The 25,684-nt window shown below is 33.0% G+C and overlaps 1 protein-coding gene across 1 annotated transcript; it reads left to right on the top strand.

The window, feature by feature from the left end:
* Positions 1–5,518: 5,518 nt before the first annotated feature.
* LOC116113805 (signal peptide peptidase-like 2) lies at positions 5,519–16,555 on the top strand. The gene is made up of 14 exons (XM_031399968.1): positions 5,519–5,875; positions 6,619–6,777; positions 7,501–7,612; positions 7,721–7,840; positions 8,753–8,907; positions 10,627–10,806; positions 11,737–11,771; positions 11,917–12,073; positions 13,152–13,205; positions 13,282–13,374; positions 13,523–13,665; positions 14,669–14,739; positions 15,818–15,901; positions 16,047–16,555. Exons 1-14 carry the CDS (start codon positions 5,744–5,746, stop codon positions 16,145–16,147), a joined length of 1,596 nt encoding a protein of 531 aa, XP_031255828.1. The 5' UTR covers positions 5,519–5,743; the 3' UTR covers positions 16,148–16,555.
* Positions 16,556–25,684: the final 9,129 nt, after the last annotated feature.

Genomic DNA, 25,684 nt, shown 5'->3' with positions numbered 1-25,684 from the left:
CTGGAATTGGATCAAGACATTACAGTGGAGGCATATTTGCCCTATCGGGATTCAATTTCAGATAATCATGTTCATTTGGTTGATATGGTGCTGGAGTTGGCTGTGATTATTGCAAAATCTTAAAAAATTTCCTTCTCCAGTTCCTTTTTATATCTATACTTTGATGCATTATATTCTCAACTCATTCATGCTTTACACTTATGTGGAATTTCATTTAACATTAAATATTATTTTGGGAATGATTCATAGTTTATTTTCTCCGTTTTAGGAATGATTCATAATTTATTATTCTCTTTTGTGCCTCTGGCTGCTTTACAACTTTCGACATTACACCTGGCTTTGGATTTGGGAGTGATCTTTTGTGCTTCAAGGTGCACTACTATTTGTTCTTTGGTATGTAATTTCATCATTATTATATCTCTCATTGTCATTGGAGCTGCTAAAACTTTATATTCCAAGTGATTTGGCATTGACTTGTAAATAAAGTGACAACGATATGATAATGGGGTGACATACCTAGATGTGAAATTTGAGATATGTGTTGGGATGAGTAATGTAATTCATTTTCAAATAGCTATAAGAATTGTAAAATTTCAGTTAAGGAATTAGTGATTTCTCTTATGTTAAGAGTGTTGTAAGGATAACAATCAGCTTCCTCTTTATGAAAATTTTTGGTCTAAATTAGTTTAATTACCTTTTGTATTTCCTCTTAGGGAGAGTTAGAACACAGATCTTGATCCCTACTCTGTGAATTAGGAGCGAAATTGTAAACCATTTGCTTGTGCCAAGGGTTCAGACACGTTTCTTATTTACAGAGTTGCGTCTACAAATTTTGGTGAATATTCTATCATTTTCATTTATATAGGAATTATGATTTTGTCCTTATCTGAACTTTAAAATATCTTATAACACCTATATATTATTTATCATATATGGTCGAGATTTTTTTTTCTTTCTATCTTATTTTATTAACCACCGATCATAATGCCAGAGACAAGGAGAAGACTGAAGGTCCAAAAAAAACATATACCTGTAAAAGGATTGGTGGCAAACACAACTTTTGAAGAAAATAATGCAATATGTTAAATTTGATCAGGTAACTTTAATTTGTTGTTACTTGTAAATTTCTCCCACTAAATTTTTATCCTATAACTTCTAGTCCAAGTTTAAGTGGAAAGCGTGTTCAAGAAATTTTAATTTGTTGTTATTTTTATTAAAAATATTACAGTAATCTATGATACCTACTATTTTGGCATTTTTACATTTCATTTGTTTTTTTTTATTTTATTTTGCAGGTGAATTATCCTCGCAGCTAATGAATTAGAATTTACTAATATCCTTTGTTATGCGGTAATTTACAATAGCTCGGAGTAGGCAGTAGCCTGGACTAAGTTGTAGCCCGGCATAACTTGTGAAGCAACGATCAGAGTAAGGCGAACTGTAAACCCCGCGTTATTATTTCAATGCCCTAAGGTATGAAATTTACTTTTTCAAGGAATTTTCTTTTTTTGAATAGAAGGGTAAAATGATCAATTTGCATGTATTTCGAGAGGTGGCCATTATAAAGTGTAAGGAGTGATGTCATTGAAGAGAAATGAAGGTAGAGTTTTGTATAGAGTTGGCTCCTGGTACAGCACCAATATCTAAGGCCTTGTATAGAATGGCTCCAGTAGAGTTACAAGAGTTAAAGAAGCAGCTTCAGGAGTTGTTGGATAAAGGTTTCATTCAACCCAGTCATTCTCCATGGGGAGCCCCTATTTTATTTGTCAAGAAAAAAGATGGTTCGATGAGAATGTGTATCGATTATAGGGAGCTTAATAAGATCATGGTGAAAAACAAGTATCCATTGCCAAGAATTGATGACTTGTTTGATCAGTTAAAGGAAGCTTAGGTGTTTTCTAAGATTGATCTTCGGTTAGGCTACCATCAAATGAGGGTCGCTGATTTTAAAATAAATTTCTTTCCTAGGCGTGCTTTTCTAGATTCTCAATGGCCAAGGGATACTTAGAAAATATTTGATTAGGGAGGGGTTTTACACGAACTACGATTGAGTTAAAACAAACTACGACCAGAATGAAATGAGTTGATCAACAGTTGACTTCTAGGTCGCGGATAAGCCTTATCTCTTAAAGGCAAGCATTATCAACTAAAAATTAGGAGAAAATCTCGGCATTACATCAAGTAATTTTGGTTTAATTGTAACGCCTATAATCATGGGATTAACCTCCCTAAAATTAGACCATTTATTCCTAATTAAACTCTTGTAACCGTTGTCAATCATGTACTATATAAACCACCTCCAAATTGTGGTAAAGGGGTAATTCAGAGAGAAACTATTATTTTTGTACTCAATACTTCAATAAGAGAATAGTAGACGTAGACTTGAGAGTTAACTTGCAGAACCATTTTAAAAATATTTTTTGCATTATTGTTTTTAGTTATTTTTTGCTAATTTTAATTAATCATGCGCCCATTAGTTCGATTCTGTCGAGGTCAATCAGATCATTCTAGTTGTGCGAGATTTTGTAACAATATTTTAGCGCTAAAAAGAGGGCCTCTCCTTGGCAATCTTAGTTGTTGCAACCACCACAGCTACCGCTCCACAGCGATGGTACGCACCAGAGCGTCCAAAAGTATCATTGGAGCGCCAATCAGACCAGTGATAATGAAATTGGCCATCAGGAGGTTGATCAGCAAGCCAAGTAAACTCGTCTGCTAGTTGTTCTGTTGGTGATTCTGTAGGAGCAGGAACATCCAATTTGGAGAATGCCCAGATGATGGACATGTTGAGGGCACTCACTAATGCGGTCCAAACCCTTCAACAAGAGGTGAAAGAAATGAAAGACAAACTGCAAGGAAACTGACCTAAGAGCCGGAAGGCTGCTTCCCTGAGAGTTCCAAGCTAGGAACTTGGGACTATCAATGACGATAGCTTGTTCGCCAAGCACTAATCGTCAACCGAGCACCACCATAGGTGACGAAAGGCAGAAAGTACCTGTATGGACGAGGTGCAAAACCCAGTCAACATGAGTAGGCACTTAGGTAAACAACCAAATGGCGAAGGGGAAGATCGCCAAGAGCAAGTTTGCCCAGAGCAAGCAGATGAACAAGCCTAACATGCCGGCTTACACCCACACCATAAGCAAAATACTTTTCCACAAATAAATGAGGTTAATTCTTCATGTCAGCCCGACGTCAAAATTGACATGCCGGTATGCACCCATGTTGAGTAAGAGAGAGCCAAGAGTCTACCTCGAATCTTACATATTATCCGAGTAACTATAGCTCATCCTGACATGCCAACGTGCTTGGGAAAAATGAACAAAGAGGACAAGCATCAGATCTCCACACTTATTTGGATTCGCAGAGAACAACCGACCTTGGGACCCATCTTAATGCACAAAGGTCAAACCTGGGCTTAGTGAGAAATCCCTAGTTGAATGATTAGTTGGATTAGGTGAGAACATACTTGACGACCTTAGAGCTCATCAAGATGATCAAGTCAAGGGAGTTGTTAACTCCCCGTTTTCAAAAAAGGTGCATCAAGCACCTTTGCCGCAAGGTTTCAAAGTACCAGACATCAAGTTCAATGGAAGAGGTGATCTACGAGATCATCTGGATGCTTTTAATGACCTGGTGGAATTACATCAGGTCTCAAACCTTGCTAAATGTCGCTGCTTCGTCTTGACTCTAGTCGATGATGCGAATAGATGGTACAACATGCTTTAGATATGCTCTGTTCACTCTTGGCAACAACTCGCCGCACTTTATCTTCAACAATTCCTAGTGAGGAGAAAGTTCTTAATGCTCTAAAGCTACCTCAACAACATTAGGCAGGAAAAGGATAAGACTTCGACCTCGTACTTAACAAGGTTCCAAATGGAGCATAGTAAAGTAGCAGATGCGTCGGAAGAGTCAAAACTCTACTTATTGCCGGGGTAAGAACCTAAACATAGCTTTGGAAAGACTTGCAAGCTGAAGATCATGTGAGTCTAGCCCAATTCCTCCAGATGGTGTAGCCACGTTAAATGCTGGAGCTCCAACTAGCATCCCTGTTCGTGATTTTGATCGAATGGGAGAAAAGAAAATAGATAACCAGGATTGAGGAAATGGGGACAGACACCGTTTCCAAAAGAAACAACGAATAGAATCGAGGAGAGATCGTGAGCCACTATCTTGTTTCGACAGCTATACTCCACTGGTCCTCCCCTCCCACTCCCCCCTCCCCACCATCCACCCAACCCACCCCCACTTTTTCAAGAATTCCTCGCAGTATCAAGCGAGGTGAAGCAGTTACCTCGTCCTGGAAACTAAGAGGGCAACGGAGCAGAAGAGACCTTTCAGAATCAGTCCGACCAACCAATCCGGTCTTGTTTTCATAACCTTGATTATAATCCTTGAGTAAATGAAATGGCTATAGTGCAAGAATATTCTAAAGCTTTCACCACTGGATTTAGCGCCATGTAATATAATTTCCCTTAAAAGTTTCATTAGCTTTTACTTTAAATTAATTTTATTATCTAATAAACATTATTATATTTAATAAATAAAATATATATATAATCCTGGGGCATAGACTATATGCTTGTCATTTTAAAAAGTAGAATTCCTTCATTTTGCCATGTAGGCAAATTGTCCTATACTTGGCTGTATTTGATTTGTGCTGATGTGGATTATTGACATTTGATTAGATGTTATTGGTCATGATGTAGCATATATTAATGAGTTGGATTTGATAGTATATGTGGCTTATTGTAATTGATGTTTGATATTGTTTGTTATTAATGATAAATATTAATAACCTTATTAATTGTTATGTGAATTTAAGAGGTTTGTAAATACAAAGAATTTGATAAGTTTAGGATGTCCCACATTAAAATTCATATATAGGGATATTAAAAACATAAAACCTTGATTACTGTTCAATTAATAATTTTAAAAGGATACACTATGCTTATGATTTTGGCCCCATTCAACAAACCATAAATCCATTGATTTATTATCTAATTTACAAGGAAGATGTATGAAGTATATGTAGGGTGTTAAATGGACTTCAAATATTAGTTAAAGTGTATGTAAGTTAATACTTGCCATAAAAAAATCATTACTAAGCCATTAGTATTTATAGATTTTTTATTTTTTTTGTTATTGAATTAAACTTTAGGGTATTATTGTTATTAACTTCAACTATTTTTCAGAATTAATAACCCCTGAGATTTGATTAAATAACAAACATTCTTTTGTGGTTTTTGAAATAATAGAAATCTCTTTCAATTAAGTTTTAAGTATTAAAATAAATATTAAGAGGGTATTCGGAAAATATTCATAAATAAGCTCATGATGTCTATGCTCCAACGAATTTTTTATGTTTTACTAGCAATAAGGGAATTTGTGTTATTTAAAAAACCATAGGAGGATTTGTGTTGTTGTATCGAACCTTAGGGGGTCTATTGTATTGACTCTATTTTTTATACAACGAAACCACTCCTAACTTTATAAACAACGATGGAATGATAAGCCATAACTAACACCGGCCATGTTCCCAAAACGACACCGATTCTTAATCATAATTACAACCCAACCAACCGCTCCTCCTACCTAGAGGTCTTTTTCATCTTCTCACACAGATTGTGATGTAAAAGCAAACCTGTCTCTCATTTCTCACCTTTCTTCAGCCATCAGAAACCCTAAATTCTGATTTCATTAATTCATTTTCATCCATTTCTTCTCATTGGATTCGGCCATGGCGTGCCATTTCTCGATTCTTTTTTTCTTGTTCCTGATCGCTCTCTCATTCGCCATCGCCGATGACGTTTCACTAGACGATGATGATTCGTCTCCTAAAACTCCTGGCTGTAGTAATAAATTTCAATTGGTAATCTTGATGTTCTTAATTATGATTTAATTTATCACATTCTTTATTTTGATTCGTTAAATTAGGTATCACCAGTTATAGCTTCTAAACCGTAACTATATAAACTGAATGGAGTTTAGAGGATATTATTTTTTAGTTTAGCTTGATTTGATTAAATATAATTATATATGTGATTTAATTGAAGATCATAGTGGCGTATTTATCTTGATTGTAGTTGCAACAAATTGTTGAAGAAATTGAGTTGTGACGAGTTAAAATGTGAGGACAAACTGAAGATAGAGCAGTTTTGTTGTTTGCTTTTTTTGTGATTATAAATGAGGTGTAATGTGTGAAAATTGTGTTGCACTAAAATCTGAAGAGCCATGCGTCGGTAATAGAAGATATCATGCATATAGACTGCCTATAAATTAGGGAGAAATAAGAAGTTCATTAATTAACTGCAAGTATGGCCAGATGTTCTTGCAAGAGTGGGAGATCGAGTATGTGCGTGTGGGAACTATGGTTGAGTTTATTGCACCTACTTATGGATGTTTCATTGTTGCATGCTGGAAGCAAGTTGAGTTATTTGTAGCAAAACGTTGTGTTTGTCTGAGATCAAAATAACATTGTGTACAGTATGTGATGTTGCAGAGATAATTGTTATTTGTGTAACTTCTAAACTTTTAGTTAACGTTGCATAGTTCTTTTTCAATGGTTACTTTTTTGGTATAAGAATACCTGCTATGTGTAATTTCTTTTTCCAGGTCAAGGTCAAGAACTGGGTTGATAACGTTGAAGGTGAAAGTTTTTCTGGGTTAACTGCAAGATTTGGATCGTCATTGCCGTCTGATGTTGAAAAGGGGCATAAACTTACTGCCGTTTTCGCGAATCCAGCAAACTGCTGTTTGAATTCTTCCTCAAAGGTTGTGCATTGATAGTACTTTGTTGAACTTACCAAATATACTTATTCCATTGCTATAAAACATTAGTTAGATGCCTAAGTGGCATTCAGTATTGTGTTTGGTGATTTTGGTCTAAAAAGAGAATTTGAAAAAGAAAATAAGTTTGATTTTGTGCTCTCACAATTTGAAAATGCATTATTATTTTATGGAAAACAGTATTTGAAAATGAAAACAATGAAAATGTGTTTGCTATCATTTTCTATTGATGAATATGAAATTTTTGCAGTAAAGTAAAGAATGAAAATATAGCAAACATCTGTTTTATGTTTTGTGTATGTTCAATTTTCTAGTTATACATGTGATTATCCATTTTTCCTACTTTTTTTTTTGTTGAAAAAGGGATTTGGTTACTGAACAAGTATTACGCATTTTCCAAATAAAGTAGGGCATAAATATGGATAAAATTGGAAACGAAAACAATAGTAAGCGCATCCTTATTGTTTTTCCAGAATTTGAATTTCAAATTGTTTCTATGATTTAACTTTATGAGAGATTTTATACTATGTCCTTTATTAGCTTCCCAAAGTTGTCAGATAACTTGCAAAATTATGGGAGACTTGTATCTCGATTTTTATGTTTCCGGAAATGGTAAATAAATATGTATTCCTTAAAAATCATTTGCTTAATTTGGCTTAATGAATCTAAATTTGAATTTCTACTCTGTTTTTTCTTGCTATTTTGCAGCTATCTGGTTCAGTTGCCTTGTCTATACGTGGTGATTGCTCCTTTACTACTAAAGCAGAAGTGGCACAGTCAGGAGGTGCTGCTGCTTTGGTTGTGATAAATGACAAAGAAGGTTAAAATTTTATTTATTTTATTTAACTGTGATGTTAGATAGTGTATCTTGTGAACATGATGGATGAGTTGAAAATGAATTTCTGCCCTGTTTTTTTTACCTTTCCAGATCTTTACAAGATGGTTTGTTCTGAAAATGATACTTCTCTAAATATCTCGATCCCTGTTTTGATGATTCCAAAGTCAAGAGGAGATGCTCTCAACAAATCTCTTGTGAACAAACAAAGAGGTGAGGCATTTGAGTTCTTGAAATATTGTCAAACTTTATTCCCATTTATCTTTCAAGTAAGTTCTTGTGATCTTTCTCTATTAATATATCATGCATTGTAGTTATCCGTAGCTCCTCTTTGTTTTCTATTGTCTTGTTAGTATGCAATTTATGTGCCCATCCCCTTCATTCAGTGGGTTTTCAACTCTTGGTTTTTGCTTGGATGCACATTTTGAAGTTCGAATTCATTTAATATCTTCTATATGTACAATTATTTTTGCTTTTCTTAAGAAAAAGGGATGTAACACTTTTCATGAAATCAAATGTGGGCTTTCCTGGCGATTATTTTTATTAGTGTGATGGAGAATCTAACGTCATATGAATGGAACTTTTGGAAGGAACTGTTAGTGTCAACTTCATTGTTTTGGAGATGTTTTATAGTTGAGTGTGCAGACTGTACTGTAGTCTTATTCTTGAATTGTCTTGGCCTCTACTTAACCAAAGATATCAGAGAAAAAAAAAAACCATTTCTGAGCAGTTTATGTATATATTTTACGGTAACTTAATTATGTTGTTCTTCGGGAAAATATGTAGTGAGGAGTTCTATTTACATTACTTCTTGAGATTCAGGGACTTGACACTTACCATCTTTCTTGGATTGACTCCACCTGCCCTCGCCCCTCATAAAAAAAAAAAAAAAAAAAAAAAAGAATATTTTTACACTATTAAAGGTGCTAGTGATGTTGAGGAATCTTTGTAACAAATTACTATCACATTCATTATTTTATAATGATTGTGCATATGTTTTTGTTATAAGGAGTTTGCTTTCCACCTATATTTGCTTTCGTGCCTTGTTTGAAAATATATTTAAATTCATAGGCTTATTTTTATTGGATGATTATTTATGACTGACTATATGATGTTCTAATGCAGTTGAACTGTTATTATATGCCCCAAATCGTCCAGTTATAGACTTCTCAGTAATTTTGTTGTGGATACTGGCTGTTGGAACAATTATTGTTGCTTCACTTTGGTCAGACTTTACAAATGAGCATACTGACGAACGCTATAATGAAATATCGCCAAAGGTGTACCACTCAGCCCTTTATCCCCCTTTGGTGTTCATAACTAATTTCTATGTCTGGGTGGCCTGCCTCATGCAATTATTGGCATGTTTTACAGGGAGCTTGATTGTATTCAAAACTATTTTTTCATGACAATAGCAGGTTGATTTAGTTCATCTAAAATTGTTGATTGCTGCATAGGTATTTCGTTTCAAATGTTCATGATTAGCATTGCACCTTCTGGTATTGCTTTCCCAGATATTCATAATGATGGATAATGCATATTATCTCACTGTTCATTCTTGTTTCTTGAAGTTCATGGTGATTGGTGGTCTGACTGTGCGTTTTAACTGAAGTCTGTGCCAACCTTTGACCAACATTACCTCACTGATGGGCCTTAGACTACTTAAAATTAACTATAGTCTTTTTTAATATTTAAATAACCTCTGTTATAAGTTACTGTATATAATTACATATGTATTTTTACCTTCCAAAGTAATGTTCTTTACATTGACATCACGCTTGAAAAGATTAACAGTTGGTAACCTTGTTGAGGGAAGCATATATGGTAAACTGTGTTTCATGTGCTAGTGTAATGAAGAATCACTGGCTATCTTCTGTTATGTTTATCTTGGTGGTTTTGGGTTTACTTGATTTTATGTCATGAGACTTTCATGAGTTGGTATGGATTTGATATGAAACACAAATTGGGCTGTGAGGACAGGACTTCACTTAGGAGATCTTGAATCTGCTTTTCTTCAGACTTACTTATTTGCTATAGGATCTAGCTGTAGTTTTCCTTTCCTTTCATTTTCTTGTAACCTTTATTACAAATATTTATTAATTTTTATGTTTTGGATTCTCCTTCCAGTCCCTTTCCTTGTTCACGTCTGGCCTTTATTATATGTTTCTTGTGTACCTGAGTTAATTCCCCTGGCTGTTCCGTTATTGGTTTTATCCATCAAAAACATTAGTGATGAACCTATTATGATACTAATAATTTAGTTAAATAATTTGCAAGTACTTTTTGATTGCCATTATAGCATATTTCTAAATTTACATTTTAGTAGAAGATGTTAAATACATTTGTGATTAGTCTGGAGCAGCATCTGAAGCATGTTTCATATACTGTTAGTTGATTCTATGTTGTTTACATGAAGTTTATGACATTTTGAAGATTATGGTTATTTTAGGGCAGACTTATTAGCTCTGAGTTGCCCAAAAAGTTAATGTCTGGTTTCAGTGGAAGAACCCTTTTGATATTGAGGTTTGTCTTTCTTAGGCAAGCAGTCAAAGTTTTCCTCCTCCCCCTGCCCCCCACTTCCCAGACTGACTTATGTTACCACGCTTCCTGAATTTATTCTAGGCCTAGGCCTGATATAAATGGTAATACTGCATTCTATTTTTTTCAAACTAGCAATTTGGTTGACCTTGCTGTAAGCCATCTGTCTTTTAGTTGTAAGCGCAAATGTGCATATAGAATTATGGTTTCCATTTCTGACTTTTGTTAGATATGGATTAATGCGTATAATCTGAATAACTTCCCATTTTCAATCTACTTGTCAATTTGAGATTCTTTTGTCTTTTCTTGGGTGTCTGTTATGATAATTCACCTTTCATGTTTATTATTGTTTCTTATTTTATTTAATTTTTTTTTTATATTTTGATTCCTGAATCATTGTAAAAACATTTTCCAGTAATGAGGGTTGTGTGACTTAAGGTGTCATTTCTTTCATTGTTTAGGAATCTCCAACCGTTCCATCAGACAGAGATGATTCTGAGAAGGAAGTCCTTGATATCAGTGCAAAGGGTGCTATATTTTTTATCATAACAGCATCCACTTTCCTGGTTCTACTTTACTTTTTCATGTCATCTTGGTTTGTCTGGCTGCTAATTGTGCTCTTCTGCATTGGCGGTGTTGAGGTAATGCTTTTTTGTTCCCCCCATAATGCTCTATTCAATTTTTTGTTACTTGAATGAAATAATGTTTGCACAGTAGTTTCATCGAAACATTATTAAATGGGTGATATCATTTTTAGTAAAGCATACCAAATGTGACTGGTGGATTGATGTTTATGGACCATGATAAAAGTCCATCAATTTGCTCATTTAGTTACTAGTTTGTGGAATAACTTATTCAAATAAGAGTAGGATAATTTGAATGTCGCTGGTATACTTGTCATGGCTCACTACCTTGATCCTTATGTTGTGTGGATATTTCTTTTAATTTTAACATCGCTTTTTTATGATATCATCTCCAACAATAATTGGTAGTCTGGTGTTGTGATGAGATGTGAGTATAAAGTTAGCTCAGGTTTTTGTCTCTTTTTTTGGGGAACCAAATATATTTGAAGGGTTTGGTTCTCAGCTTGAGTTGTTTATTGGCTTAAGTTGACCTGGAGGTTAACTTATGATTTTGAAACTGCAGGCAGGTATAATTTTACTGTTAACTTTTTTTTTTTCCTTCCTTTTTTTATTGATATGATTTCTCATTTTCGAAGTTGCCTTGAAGCTGGGTGGATTCAGTATATGTGAGTTATTGTTAGTTCTTGTCAATGGAAAATGGATTGGATAAAACTTCTAGTTTATCATACAATGGTGGTGGAAACTGAGGTTTGTCATTAGTCGTGTTCGGCAGGGTATGGGTTGGGCACCAAGTGTTTGGGAGCCCTTTAGTCTTTTTAAATGTAAATTTGGGATGCAATTTTCTTTTCAAGTGAATAAGAATGATTTTCTGTGCCCAATTCATTCCGGCATTCATATACAAATTGAATTTCCTTATTCTATTTCATTTGGTGGTAATATTCTGTAACAATGAATGTGTCGTGCTCATCAAGTAGTTTTTGTTTTCAGGGAATGCATAATTGTATAGTAACCCTAGTGTTGAGGTATGTGCAATCTTCTTCTTCTTGCTTTCATATCTATCAAGTTGTTGGTTATATTAGTAGTTCTGGGGTTTCATTGCCAATTTTTAATAAGGAAAACATGTTTCTTGTCATTCCTTGTTTATATACACATTTCATTGCTATGCAGGAAATGTAGAAATTGCGGTCGGAAGATGGTGAATTTGCCTCTGTTTGATGAGGTTTCTATTCTATCACTTGTGGTCTTAATGTTCTGCGTGGCATTTGCTGTTGTCTGGGCTGTACATAGGCAGGCCTCATATTCGTGGGCTGGCCAAGATATTCTTGTAAGTCTCAATTATGTGCTAGGTCCATTATTTTATTTTATTTTATTTCTATACGAATACTATGTGATAGCCTTATCTGCTGTCTTTGACTGTGAGATCTCTCGTCCTCTTCACTTCTGTATTGTTGCCTGCCAATATTGATTCTAGTCCAGAGGATTAAATGAGTTCTTTTGACTTAATTGGCCCGTGTGAAATCTATGACTATACATTATATTCTCCTAGTGTTTCTAATTTTCATATTTTCCTTCTGTAAACCTAGTTTTGGTGGATTTGCTCCCGTATCAGATAAGGCAGTTTACTTTTGGTTAATTTTTTAGGTGTCAGTAACGGCAGAAGCCATTCTGTGGTCTTTAACATGAAAAAATAATTTTTTCTCCTATTTGCTGGAATCTTTCCTCTTTTTATTCCAATATATGTGGTTGGATTGGAAAATAACATCTTATATAATATCTTTGCACTCATGAACTAATGCTAATGATGCCTATTATGCTTTGAAATTGAAAAGGGTTCCCATTATGTTTGTTAATCTGTCAGTCAAATGGTTGGGTGGCAGTCATAGTCATTGTTATGTTGGAGGTGAATGTAAGTCCATTTATTTAAGCATTACTGATAGTTGATTCTGCGAGGAGTTGTTTCTTGGAATGAAAGACTTACGATAGATTCATTATATTGTGGGGTTCCTTTTTCTTGTCCTTTTTCTTATTACTTTTTGATTTTCTTAAACATTCATCAATTTTTTTTCTTTATTTTTGGAGCAATTGTTTACCATTTTTATAGAAAAGAAATGAAAAACCCTGGAAGTCAAAAGAAATGATGTATTGTCAATATATATATATCAAATTAGGGAGACTTATTACATTTTAATAATGCCAAAGAAAGGATCATAAAACTTATATCATTTTAGACAAATTATTAATAGACAGTAGTTACCTTATGTAGGTTTTATTTTACATTACTACTATTTACTTGAGGCTTTATTATGCTTTCTATTAGCTGTCTTATGGCTTCCAGAACTGAATGGAATATACTTCCACTTTCCTCCATTCTTTTTACCTGAAAATAATATTTCTGTTGGCAGGGTATCTGTTTGATGATAACAGTTTTGCAGATTGCACGATTACCTAATATCAAGGTATGCTTGTTTAGTTTGTTCTAAATTGAGGACTCATATCCTGCACCTGTGCCCTGATTGTATTATCATAACTCAGGTTGCTTCTGTACTTCTTTGCTGTGCGTTTGTTTACGACATCTTTTGGGTCTTCATATCACCGTTAATATTTCACGAAAGTGTTATGATTGCGGTAAGTTGTATTATTCCTTTTTTGTGTAAAATTGTTTGATGAATTTGGATATTATGATAGATGGGTAGATCTATTTTTTTTTTAATATAAAAAAGCCTCAAAATATTTCTTGGTTGATTTATGTTTTTAAACAACCTTTCTTATATAGGTTGCTCGGGGTGACAACAGTGGTGGAGAATCCATTCCCATGCTTTTGAGAGTACCTCGACTATTTGACCCTTGGGGTGGCTATGATATGATTGGATTTGGGGACATTCTGTTCCCTGGTTTGCTAATTTCTTTCGCATACAGGTATTTTATATACTGTATACACTAATTATCAGATTGAGCATGTATTCCGCATAGTGTAGAATTTTTGGAGCTTTGGAAGCTCCATGATATGGTTTTGGAAGCTCCATGATATGTTTTACTTTAGCCAGAAAGAAAGAGGCATTAAAAACCCTGTGAATTTTTAGCATACAGCTCTGATTGCAATTTGTGTATATTGCAACAGACATGAAAATCAAGCAAACATGCACATATTATACAATTAGAGGGTAGATAAATAAAGACAGAAAGATAAAGCAGGAACTATGAAAAAAAAAAAAAAAAAAAAAAAAACACTAGGGAGCTTCCTATACAGGGCAACTTGTATAGCACGAACACAAAGCAATTTTTAATGCTTTGAAAAGTGATTTGTTAGTTGGAGAGAGAATGATGATAAATTCAGGTATAGGAAAGATGGATGGTACTTGGTATTCCACAATTGCAAAGTGGATGATATATTTTGAGCTGTGTGTATACTTAGTTGATTGACATAAAGCAATTACAGTATTATTGCATGCTTAAAAGTATAAGTTAAACTAATTCCTTAATAGTATATCTATGCTGTAACGTACAAATTCTATTTTCTATCTTCTTTGTGCTAGATTATTTAAATAAAAACTAATCAGATGTTGAAGGTGCATATATGTTGTTAAGAAAGTTTGTTTTCCTTGAAATTTACTCATAATTGCAGAATTTTAAATTGTTACTGTGTGCGGATTTAAACTTGTAAAGTTAGGTTGTTATAAGTTACCAAACAAAAGTTTAGAAAGTGGCTGAGTATGGTATAAAGTCAGTATTCAAATGTTTTCCCGGTCATAGATGGTCACCACTTGAGTGCTAGGCACAAATGATGGAATTTGACTTTATAATATGTTTCGGTTTTGTTGCCTGAGTTTTTGAATTTGTGATTAGGCTTGTATTGGAAGGATTTTGCCTTGTTTTTAACTAGGTGCTTTTTGGTATCTTATTTTTTGTTGGGTTCTCTCAGATATGACAAGACGAACAAGAAGGGTGTATTAAAAGGATATTTTCTTTGGTTGACAATTGGCTATGGATTCGGTGAGTATCTTTGTATATTATCTTTTTTTTTTTTTTCCTGTTATTTTTGTTTTTTTTACGGTCGGGTTGTTGGGTCCCGTAACTGAGGAATAATGTCATAGAGTTGAGGATAGTTTGAGTTTTTGTTTTCTGGGTTGAGGTGAGGGAATCTGTTGAGAGTAAAGTTGATGAACTTGGCTCGGTCTAAAAGGAATGGATATCAGTTGAGTGGATGTGAATTGTGGAGATGTGTTGGTTTTGTTGGTGTTGCGGTGTCTTATGAGAAGAGAAACAAAAGTCACTATGGTGATGAACAGGTAGTAGAATGGTAAGAGAAGAAAAGAAAGAGGGGAGTTAGGAGAGAGAGAGATCAACTCTTAAGAGAGCTCCCCTTTTTTTTTTAACGCTTACTAAATTCCAGTACTAAATTGCTAAACACTAAGCTTGAGCAGATGAAATTAATGTATTCTATCTCTGATGGCAGGAAAGTCCATTTTAATTTTGTAAACTTAGGTCTGAGTGTGACAAGAAGCATCACATTTGATTAATACTTTCACTTCATTCATTTACATGTGACAAGTATTAGAATCATTAGATGTCTCTCAATGTCTGCATCAACTTTCAGAATGGACAATTGGAGGGGCAAAAACCTTGCACCGTATTCTTATTATTCTGACAATATCTGTATTTTGAACTTTGACAAAATGTTCCTTCTTTCCGTCTTAACACTTCTCTACCATTTTAAAATTTCTCCCTGTCATACTTCTCTGTGGAAAATGGATGCCTAGGCTTTTGTTTCTTATTGCAGTAGTTTTATGGACAAACAGTAACTATAATCCAGGGTAGCTTTACCCTTTGATATCTGCCTATCTCTCAAAATCTTATAACGGTTTTGCCCCATCTGTGGCAACCTCGAAAAAAGGAAAAGAAAAACATCTATTACATGGCCCTCTAAATCTAAATTTGCTTTTCTTTCTGCCTCTACTTTTATGCCTGCTACCATATGTTGTTGGCTCCGTCTTACCTGCAATATATGCAAATACTATATCAATTCATCTTCGTGCCTTGTTGATATTGATGGAGATATTTCCCACTGCAGGTCTCTTCCTTACATACCTAGGTTTATATCTAATGGATGGGCATGGTCAACCGGCACTCCTCTATCTCGTTCCTTGTACACTAGGTAATGATTTGTATTATTCTCACGTGGACAGGTGGCATCATCTGATTTGCTAAGTAGACAGATATCATGTATGCTTACCTTCGTTTTTTGAGTTTACCTTCTGTTTTCTAAAGTCAACGCTCTGCCTCTTTTTTAACATTATCAGGGCTCATTGTTTTATTGGGTCTGGTGAGAGGGGAGTTGAAAGATCTCTGGAACTATGGTGCAGAACCATCCTCCGATCCAATTACTCCTCCAGAAGCTTGAACGACTACTGTTGCATGTCTCAAAAGATGGCTGCACTGATCTATAGAAGAAGCTTAAGGTTTGATGCGGCTAGCTGGGTCGACCTTCTTCTTGTAAGGTATTTTGGGTCAATATGGCACGAAGAATACAGTGGTAAAAAAAGTGGGGGGGATGTACAATCAAAGCCAAGTCAGCTGTAGAATATGATTATATTTTATCATGTATATGGCCTTTGTATGTATTGAATGTAGTTCATTTCTCATTTCTACATTGTTAATGTTATAGCATAACTTACCCAATCGATTTCCTTGTTTATCAATGTTGGCGAAGCTGCATCATTCAATATTCTTGGTGTATGCATTCTCGATACCCATCTATTTTGTATAATGTATCGGTGTGAAATGAAATTCATCGAAAAGTTTCACCATACTGTTTCTCGTTAAAGTCAAAATTAATAGGTGTTTGCTCTATTTGTTTGTGTGCATGAAGAAGACTACAGAAAGATGGACTGAGCTTCATGGCATACCACGCAACAAATAATTAATATACTATATTTTTAGGAGTTACCTAAATAGCAGAAAATATACTTTATTAGTAGGAGTTATTTAAATTGCACAAATATATGTATGGTAAATAATCAACTAATAAATTGTATAAAATTTTCTTTATTTAATGACTTTAAGAAAAGTAGAATTTCTCTTTCCGGCTAAAATTGGGGCCGTTCGTTTCCGGTTTTGTCTTTTTGAACCCAAAATTTTCATTCTTGCTTTTGGGAAAATGTGGGGGACTTGTGCACTTTGCAAAATTGGTTTCAGAATGCAAAAACGGAGAAAATAAGGTGAATGATATATAAGGAAAATTGGAGCAAAACAGAAAACAATGTAAAAGGTGTTTTACGCATATTTAAATTAAACCCTGTGTCAGAGTGCAGGCTGAAGGAGTCAGAAATTTTCAAATTTAGTGTACCATTTTTCTTCTTGTTCCAATATTTGCAAGCTTATCTCTTCCATTTTTATTTTTTATTTTTCTCAAAAGTTGTTACTTTTCTTTTCAATCCTATTTTTATTTATTTATTTTTCTTCATAAAATGGAGCTTTTTAAAAAAAAAATTATGTTTAATGTTATGTAATTTACAAATTTTTAATTTTGATTATAAGATTTGTTTTGTTCTATTTCTTAATTATATATAAGTGTAAAACTTTTGAACTTACAGTTCAATAGTCTTATATGACCGGGAAAGATCAACTTTCAGTTAGATTATTATAACTCAACGCTTGCCTACCGGTACAGTTGCCCTCTACAAGATCGCCTCTGCCTACTCTAATCCCACATCTAGTAAGTCTGTCACAAGTGAGCACCTTAGCCTTCAGAGCCAGCCACAAGAAGGCAGCAACCTTCGAAATGACACCCGCTTGCCAAACTGGGAAAGACCAACAATTCTCAGATGCAATCATCTCATACCCCGACAACATAGTATATGACCCCCAGGGAAAAATCTTCCATGGGCAAGTCTATCGGTTCAGGAAGTGGGAGAGTACCGTTCATTTACTTTTCAAGATTATAAATTAATTGTGTCAAGATTAAAAGTGAATTTTTTTTTATTTATTTCTTTTAATTAACATTATGTGTAATTTTTTATTATTTAAAAAATGAAAAATGTCAATTACCTTTTATTTTTTACACATATAAAAGTTATCACTTGTCATAAATGTGTTTTTACATTATTACTAGTGAACACATATTTTCTATTTTCATTTTTAATACTATTAGAAAACAATAATGAACGCATTTTCAAATTCTAAAAGTACAAAATTAAACTTCTTATTTTTATTTTCGAATTCATTTTTGTAAATAATAACGTTGAAAACGTAAATGAACGGCACCTAAAATTCTAGTTGCTGAATATGTAAAGAGTAATGCTACTTGAACAAGTGTACTGATTAGACCTCTTACAATAGTTCACATATATGAAGATTTTATATAAGTTTTAAGATTTCTGCATATCTCCGGCATATATGATCCTGGGTTCCCTCTGCTATCAGAGCCAAGGAGAAGGCTGGGATTTAGGATAGTTAAAATTTTGTTTATTAATTATTTTGAGTACGAGTCCTTTTGGGTTGTGTAGCGCTGTAGGATGTAACTGTTGTAAGTCCCTTAGATCAACCACTGCAGGGAAAGAAATATGTGACAAAAAAATAGAAAACTTTTTTAGATCAATGTCTACTTCCAATTTGAATACTAGAGATGAACAAATTGTTTATCAAGAAGAGATTTGTATAAATCAAAATAACAACATAATTGAAACAAGTTAAGCTTGTGCATAAAAAGATAAACAGGTCATAAGACCTCAAGATTTTTAAAAACATTTTGGCTCCGTTTGGTTCACAATTGGGTGTTTTTGGGAAAAGTTTTTTGAAAAAAGTAAAAAAAAAAGTTGAATTGGGCGGGTATTACGATGTAGGATTTATAAATTAATAAAATACCCCCTATATTTGTTTCTTTACAAAACACCCCCTATAATAAAATCTTAAAAGTTAACAAAAACACCCCCAACCCAATGTCAAATACGGACAGCCGGCCACTACCGCNAATTACCTTTTATTTTTTACACATATAAAAGTTATCACTTGTCATAAATGTGTTTTTACATTATTACTAGTGAACACATATTTTCTATTTTCATTTTTAATACTATTAGAAAACAATAATGAACGCATTTTCAAATTCTAAAAGTACAAAATTAAATTTCTTATTTTTATTTTCGAATTCATTTTTGTAAATAATAACGTTGAAAACGTAAATGAACGGCAACTAAAATTCTAGTTGCTGAATATGTAAAGAATAATACTACTTGAACAGGTATACTGATTAGACCTCTTACAATAGTTGCAGTTCATAGTTCACATATATGAAGATTTTATATAAGTTTTAAGATTTCTGCATATCTCCTCCGGCATATATGATCCCGGGTTCCCTCTGTTATCAGAGCCAAGGAGGAGGCTGAGATTTAGGATTGTTAAAATTTTGTTTATTAATTATTTTGAGTACCGAGTCCTTTTGGGTTGTGTAGGGTTGTAGGATGTAACCGTTGTAAGTCCCTTAGATCAACCACTGTAAGGAAAGAAATAGGTGATTAAAAAATGAAAAACTTTTCTAGATCAATGTCTACTTCCAGTTTGAATACTAGAGATGAACAAATTGTTCATCAAGAAGATATTTGTATAAATCAAAATAACAACATAATTGAAACAAGTTAAGCTTGTGCACAAAAAGATAAACAGATCATAAGACCTCAAGATTTTTAAAAACATTTTGATAAATGAAACATTCCCAAAATTTCTATAACAGATGTTTACAAAGAAGGAAAATTATCAAGTCTCAATAGAGTAAACCCTTTAAACAAATCAAAATACATAATTAAAACAGAAACAAAGACCCTTAAGGTAAACAATTCAACTCAAATAACTAGGTTATTATCTAATGAAATGGTTGAAAAATACAAAAAAAAAATTATAATTATCTTCATATAGGATTAGTCCAAATAGGAATCAAACCTTTTAGCATTGAAGGCATGGACACTGCCATCTTTGCTTGTTTAAGAGATTCTCTGTTAGGAACAATAGAATCCAGCTTGTCCAATGGACCAATTTATTTCACTTGTTATCCTGATTTCACAGTTTGTTTAGATGACCATAATATGCTAGATGTTTTAACTTTGAATATTACAACATTTGGTTATGAATTAAAACGAGGAACCATTCCTATAGCAGCCATTTATAGGATCCAATACAAAGTAATGCAATATGCTTTTGAAACTAGAGCCATTAATCATGACCAAAAAGGTCACACAGTGTTGTTTCAAACAGATTTAACAAGATCAAACATAACAGTTCCCAAAACAATAAGTTGGGATCAAATTACTTTACCAGAAGATTGGGGATTAGCAAATGCAGTCATACCTTAAAAATGAGAATTCCCAAACCTTTAACCTGACCAATCCAAAATACAAAGATTGAAAATATAACTGAAAATTTTGATGGAAGTGTTCAGATTAGGTTTAATAGGCCTCCAAGAATAAGTTTTGATGACTCACACTTACCCTCATCCAGATTGAATCCCAAAGAACCTCTTAAACAAAGAAGATTTTCTTGTTTAGCAAGAGACCCCCCCTAGGACTACCCAAGTGAAAACAAATATTCAAGGAATAGATAATTCCTCAACAATACCTCAATCTTATTATTCAGTTCAAACACCTTCTCAACAAGATAGGGAAGAGACATCACAAAGAATGTCTCCGACCTATTCCCAAATGACAGATTTGCCAGAATTAAACATGATTGAAAAATTTGTAATAGATAAAATCTTCTTAAGAAAGGATTCTTATTCGAAAGAAAATAAAAAAATTAAGGGAAAATTTCTTTAAAACCTTTAATATAAAAGAAATGAATATAATCCAACAAACTTATAATTACAACTTTTTGAAAGCACACCAAATTTTATACCTTTCTTTCAATGGTTTGACAGTGAAAAAACAATCAATGTTCAAACAAAAGCAAAATAATGGAAAATCACAAAGGAAAAGATATTGAAGAAATAGAATCAATTCATCCACCTTTAGCAAAAGTAACGATTCCCTATAAAGGAGTAGAAATTAAGGCTTCACATTTTAAGGTTAAAGAATATTTAAGTGAAACGTCAGGAAATGATATCAAAAATATCTACCAACAAAATAATTATGCAAACCAATGCTTGAATAGTATTGGCGAACAATTGAGTAGAATTGAGGATATTATAAGAAAACCAATCCTAAAACCTATTGACATAAAGTCAAAACCATTAAAAATTGTTGATAATAAACCTTTGTTCGTTCCACACTAGATCCCTCCAAAACGCGTTAAAACTTTAACGAACAAAGAAGAATTTATGCTAGAAATCGATAAAAAACTCAACCAAATAAAAGAAGAATTCTCTAGCATTGTCACACCAGAAACTCCACAAACTTCTAGACATATAAATTTTATTGGCAAAACTAATTCATCAGAATCATCGGAAACTGATGATCAAAATACATCCTCGAGTGATAATTCTATTCAAATCAACAACATGAATTGGTAAAAACCCAAAAAATTTATTATCCAAGAGCTTCAGCCCCAGATTTAATGTAAACCCCGCGTTATTATTCTAATGCCCTAAGGTATGAAATTTACCTTTTTAAGTAATTTTCTTTTTTTTTTTGAATGAAAGGGTAAAATGGTCAATTTACATGTATTTCGAGATGTGACCATTATAAAGTGTAAGGGGTGATGTCATTGAAGAGAAATGAGGGTAGAATGGTCATAAAGTTGATTGATATGGTTAAATGGCGTAAACAATAACCAAGGGTATAATGGTTTTTTCATACAAATCCATATGATTTAAGCATCCATAAAAGTGCACCAAGGGTAAATTAGTCATTTACCTAATGGGATTGCTTAATTGTTAAGTGTTTTAAAGAAGTCAAATGGCATTAAATGAGTGCTAATTTTTATGTTGTGGTAGAAATGACCAAAACGCCCTTATATGAAAAAATTATGCCAAATTACCCTTATATCTAACTTTTATTGACCAATTATAATAGAGTACCAATGGAATAAATATTTACATGGTTTTAAGAGAGAGTAGTCGGCCTTGTACACCCCAAATATATCATCTTCTTATTCATCTCTCAAATCCACCATAAAAGCCACTAATCCAAGCTTTTTATTCTCAAATTTTCATAGGATTTCAAGTTGATTTTCAAAGGAGATCACCATCCACACTTAAAGAACTTCAATTTCAGGGTTTAAGGTGAGTTTCAAAACTCTAGTTGTTCTGATCTTTTAGTTAAAAGGGAAATTCATAAGTGGTTATGTGTATAAGATAGAAAGGGTGAACCTTTGGAGCTAAGGAGAGTGTCTTTGTGCTTTGAATACTAAGGTAAGGAAAAAAATCTCCCTTATGACTACAATTGATAACACCTAGGGTTTATGAAACTTACATTTATTTATGTTAATATGAGTGTGAGGCTATGTTTTGGTTATGGATTGTTTAAATGGGTGTGTTGATTGGTGTATATGTGTATATGGAGGATGATTATGCCAATTAAGAGATTTGTAGTTGGACAATGTTTTGGCACTTTTTGGTTCTGTAAAAAGGGAGGTTTTTATGGCCTTTTATACTAAGAATGATATGGCAAATGATGTGAATGTGCAAATGAAGGTGACATGGTTAAAATGAATAGAATTCAGATTTGACTTTTTAGGACTTATACTGTACATGCTTTACTAAATCGGTCATAACTGAAGTTATAGAAATCCGATTGAGTTGATTCTTGAAGTGTTAAAAAGTGGAGAAATAGACCTAAAAATTTTATGTTTTAGCAAAAATCAATTCGAATTTGAAGATAAGGAAAAAATTGCTTGAAAAGTGACGAACTATATGGCATCCAACTTCTTCATGGAAATTCCCATTTGTTTCTAATTCTAATAAACCCCTGAATAATCTTACTTACTACTGAATTCCTTGTATTGTATGAGAATGAATGAATTAGTTAAGAAGTTTAGTAGAGAATAAGTATGATTGAGCATGGGAGATGTGTCCATATGTTTGCATTCATAATGGTAATGCATAAGCTTATTTAGTTGTCTAATGAAAAATTTATGAAATGTTAAAGAATGAACCATGAGTCTCTTGAGGCATAAACCAAGTCAGAGGAATGGATTCATATGAAACCATGAGTCCTTTGAGGTGACAACCAAGAATAGGTAATGGTTCAAATGAATCCGATCGGATAACAAAGACTAGAAAAAACATCAAGTACAAAAGAAATAAGCATGCCATGTACATGAAATTTCTAAGTCATATAAGTTCTATGTTATATTGCATGGTTATGTTGTGACTTGTTTATGAGAAAAGTCCAAATGTATGATATGTTTATGAACTTGTTATGTCAAAGAATGAAGCGTCTATGTGTGAATAGTAAGTTAAGTAATATACTTGTATAATGAACCTAATAGTTTATAAATGGCCATATTCCTTACTGAGCGATTAGCGCTCACCCCACGAAATGTTTAAAATGTTTGCAGGTAAGGATAAGGCATGAAGCTAGGAGAGGATTCCGAGGACGCTATGAGCAGAACGAAGTTTTAATTATGACTATTAAGTTTTTGTTAGTATTAGTGTAGTAATTATGTTTATATCTCATAATATAGTAATATGTCCATGTAATTATGGAGTAATATGTTTGTTTTAATAGAGGAAATCAAATTGCTAGTAAATTTTAAAAGTGTGTATGTTCTCGTAAGGACTACTATGGATTTCATAATGTACTCCAAGAAAGGAAACTATATTTTTGACTTGTACATACTTATTATAGTTTAGAAATTAAATTAAATTAAAAAATATATTATATTTTTAACTACAAGTTTATTCTTTAAATGGATTTTAAATACCTTCTTTCCAGGTAGTGTGCGTTTCTAGTTCTCAATGGCCAAGGGATACTTAGGAAATACCCGGCTAGGAGGGGTTTTACATTAATATTGGAAGAATCCTCTCAAATACTACAAAGAAAATTAATGCCAATTCTATGTTGAATGGAACATAGATGGGATGTCTGATTATAATTTATTTGGTCTTACAACAAATGACCATGCCCATTGCCTAGCCTAACATAATCAACGACCAAGCCATGCCCACATGTTGTAGCTGGATTCATTGGTTTCTCAAATCTTGGTGGGATAGCCCCCTACAAGATCAAACCGAAATGAATTCTTACACAATCAAAGTTGATCATAATGGAATACCAATTTTGGTTGAAGATGGTATGAAATTCAGGATGCTGTTAATACCCTAATTTTTGTAATAACTCTTCACTTTGCAGAGACCTTGCAAACTGAAAAACAACAAGCTGCATTAATCAAAACCCTTCATGATTAAGGTGGTATAAAAAAACATTCTTTGTTAGAGTTATGCAATGCCTGATAGTAACAAAGCTTACTGGAAGGTTAAATTTTTAGCAGGATTACCCAACATCTTAGCTAAAAAGGTTAGAGAAAAAATTAGGAAACAATATGTGTGTAAACCATATGACATTTAACTTATAGACAATTACATAGTTTTGTCCAGAAAGTCAATGAAAATTTGCAAAGATGAAAACTTGCTTACCAAAGGCAAAAAGAAAGAAACTAGAAAAAGATTATGAAGTTTTTGTCACAATTTGACAATCAACACAGAAATAATTGTAAAACAATACATACAAGAAAAACCCAGACAACTCACATTTAGGTAAAAAAAACCTTTTCAACAAAGCAAATTTTCTAAATAGAGAAACCCACAAAACATTTACGTGCTTTAGATGTTGTAACAAGGTCTATCGCTATATTGCAAAATTAGTAAAGGATTAAAGAATTAAGTCTTGATGAAGAAATCATAAATAAAATAAGATGTTAATGTACAGTCCTCTGATTTAGACTAAAGCGAAAAAGAAATGTCCATGACAACCAAATTGATGAAATTGAAACTTCAAGTAAAATGAATAAATGTCTTACCGAAAGACCAAAAATTCTCCTAGAAGCCATTAATAAAATTGATGATCCTCTCTTGAGAAAAGAGTATCTAGAAAAACTAAAAAATACCTTCAAAAAAACTAAAAAAATAGAAACCATAAGCTTATGGTTTCCAAAATATTATTGACGAATTCGAAAACAAGAAAAAAGGAAATAAACCTTGAAGATTAACAAAAGAAATTCAGCAAATAAAAATTGAAATCAAAGAATAAAAAGAACAACAAAAACAACATTCAAAATTACTTGTTAAAGATAAGATAAATCTGAAAAGATCTAAAGATGATGAGATCACAATGAAGATTTTATAAATATGCTAACCCAAATAACTAAAAAATGGAATATAGATAAAACTCTTAATCAATGATGAATTTACCTAGAAACATTGCTCTATTTGATACTGGAGCAGATTGTCAAATTGTAGTCCAAGAATGATAGTTTCTTCTAACCAAAATAGATGAAAAAACATCAGAATATGCTAAGTCAGCTAATGGATCAACACTTTTTATCGATTACAAACTATCAGATGTTAAAGTCTGTAATCAAAATATTTGTCTAAAAACCTCATTTTTATTAGTAAAAAAATTGAGAAGAATTATAATATCAGGAATGACCTTCATTAATTTAATACAACCATTTAGTGTTGATGAATTAGGAATATCCACAAAAATAATGGGTGAAGTTCTTATCTTTAAATTTATACACAAACCCATCCAAAAAAACCTTAATATTCTCCAAGAATATTCAACATCCAAGAACGAAATTAATCACATTATTCTAAACAAACAAAAACATATACACTTCCTCCAAGAAGAAGTCAAAACTAAAAGAATCGAATCTCAACTTCAACGGAATGATATCCACTCAAAGATAAATCAAATACAAAAAACTATTGAAACTCAAATTTGCTTTGACCTACCTAATGCTTTTTGGGAAAGAAAAAAACATACGGTTAGTTTGCCTTATGAAAAATGTTTCA

This window comes from Pistacia vera, unplaced genomic scaffold, assembly GCF_008641045.1.
Source record: "Pistacia vera cultivar Batoury unplaced genomic scaffold, PisVer_v2 Contig691, whole genome shotgun sequence".
Lineage (NCBI taxonomy): Eukaryota > Viridiplantae > Streptophyta > Magnoliopsida > Sapindales > Anacardiaceae > Pistacia > Pistacia vera.
This window is presented reverse-complemented; position numbering and strand designations above follow the sequence as displayed.

What these genes read in the sequence shown, in the direction of transcription:
- LOC116113805 (XM_031399968.1), top strand. Translation starts at nt 5,744, where the DNA reads ATGGCGTGCCATTTCTCGATTCTTTTTTTCTTGTTCCTGATCGCTCTC. An exon ending in GTAGTAATAAATTTCAATTG is followed by an intron (nt 5,876 to 6,618) that starts GTAATCTTGATG and finishes TTCTTTTTCCAG; the next exon opens with GTCAAGGTCAAGAACTGGGT. An exon ending in CTAATTTCTTTCGCATACAG is followed by an intron (nt 13,666 to 14,668) that starts GTATTTTATATA and finishes GGGTTCTCTCAG; the next exon opens with ATATGACAAGACGAACAAGA.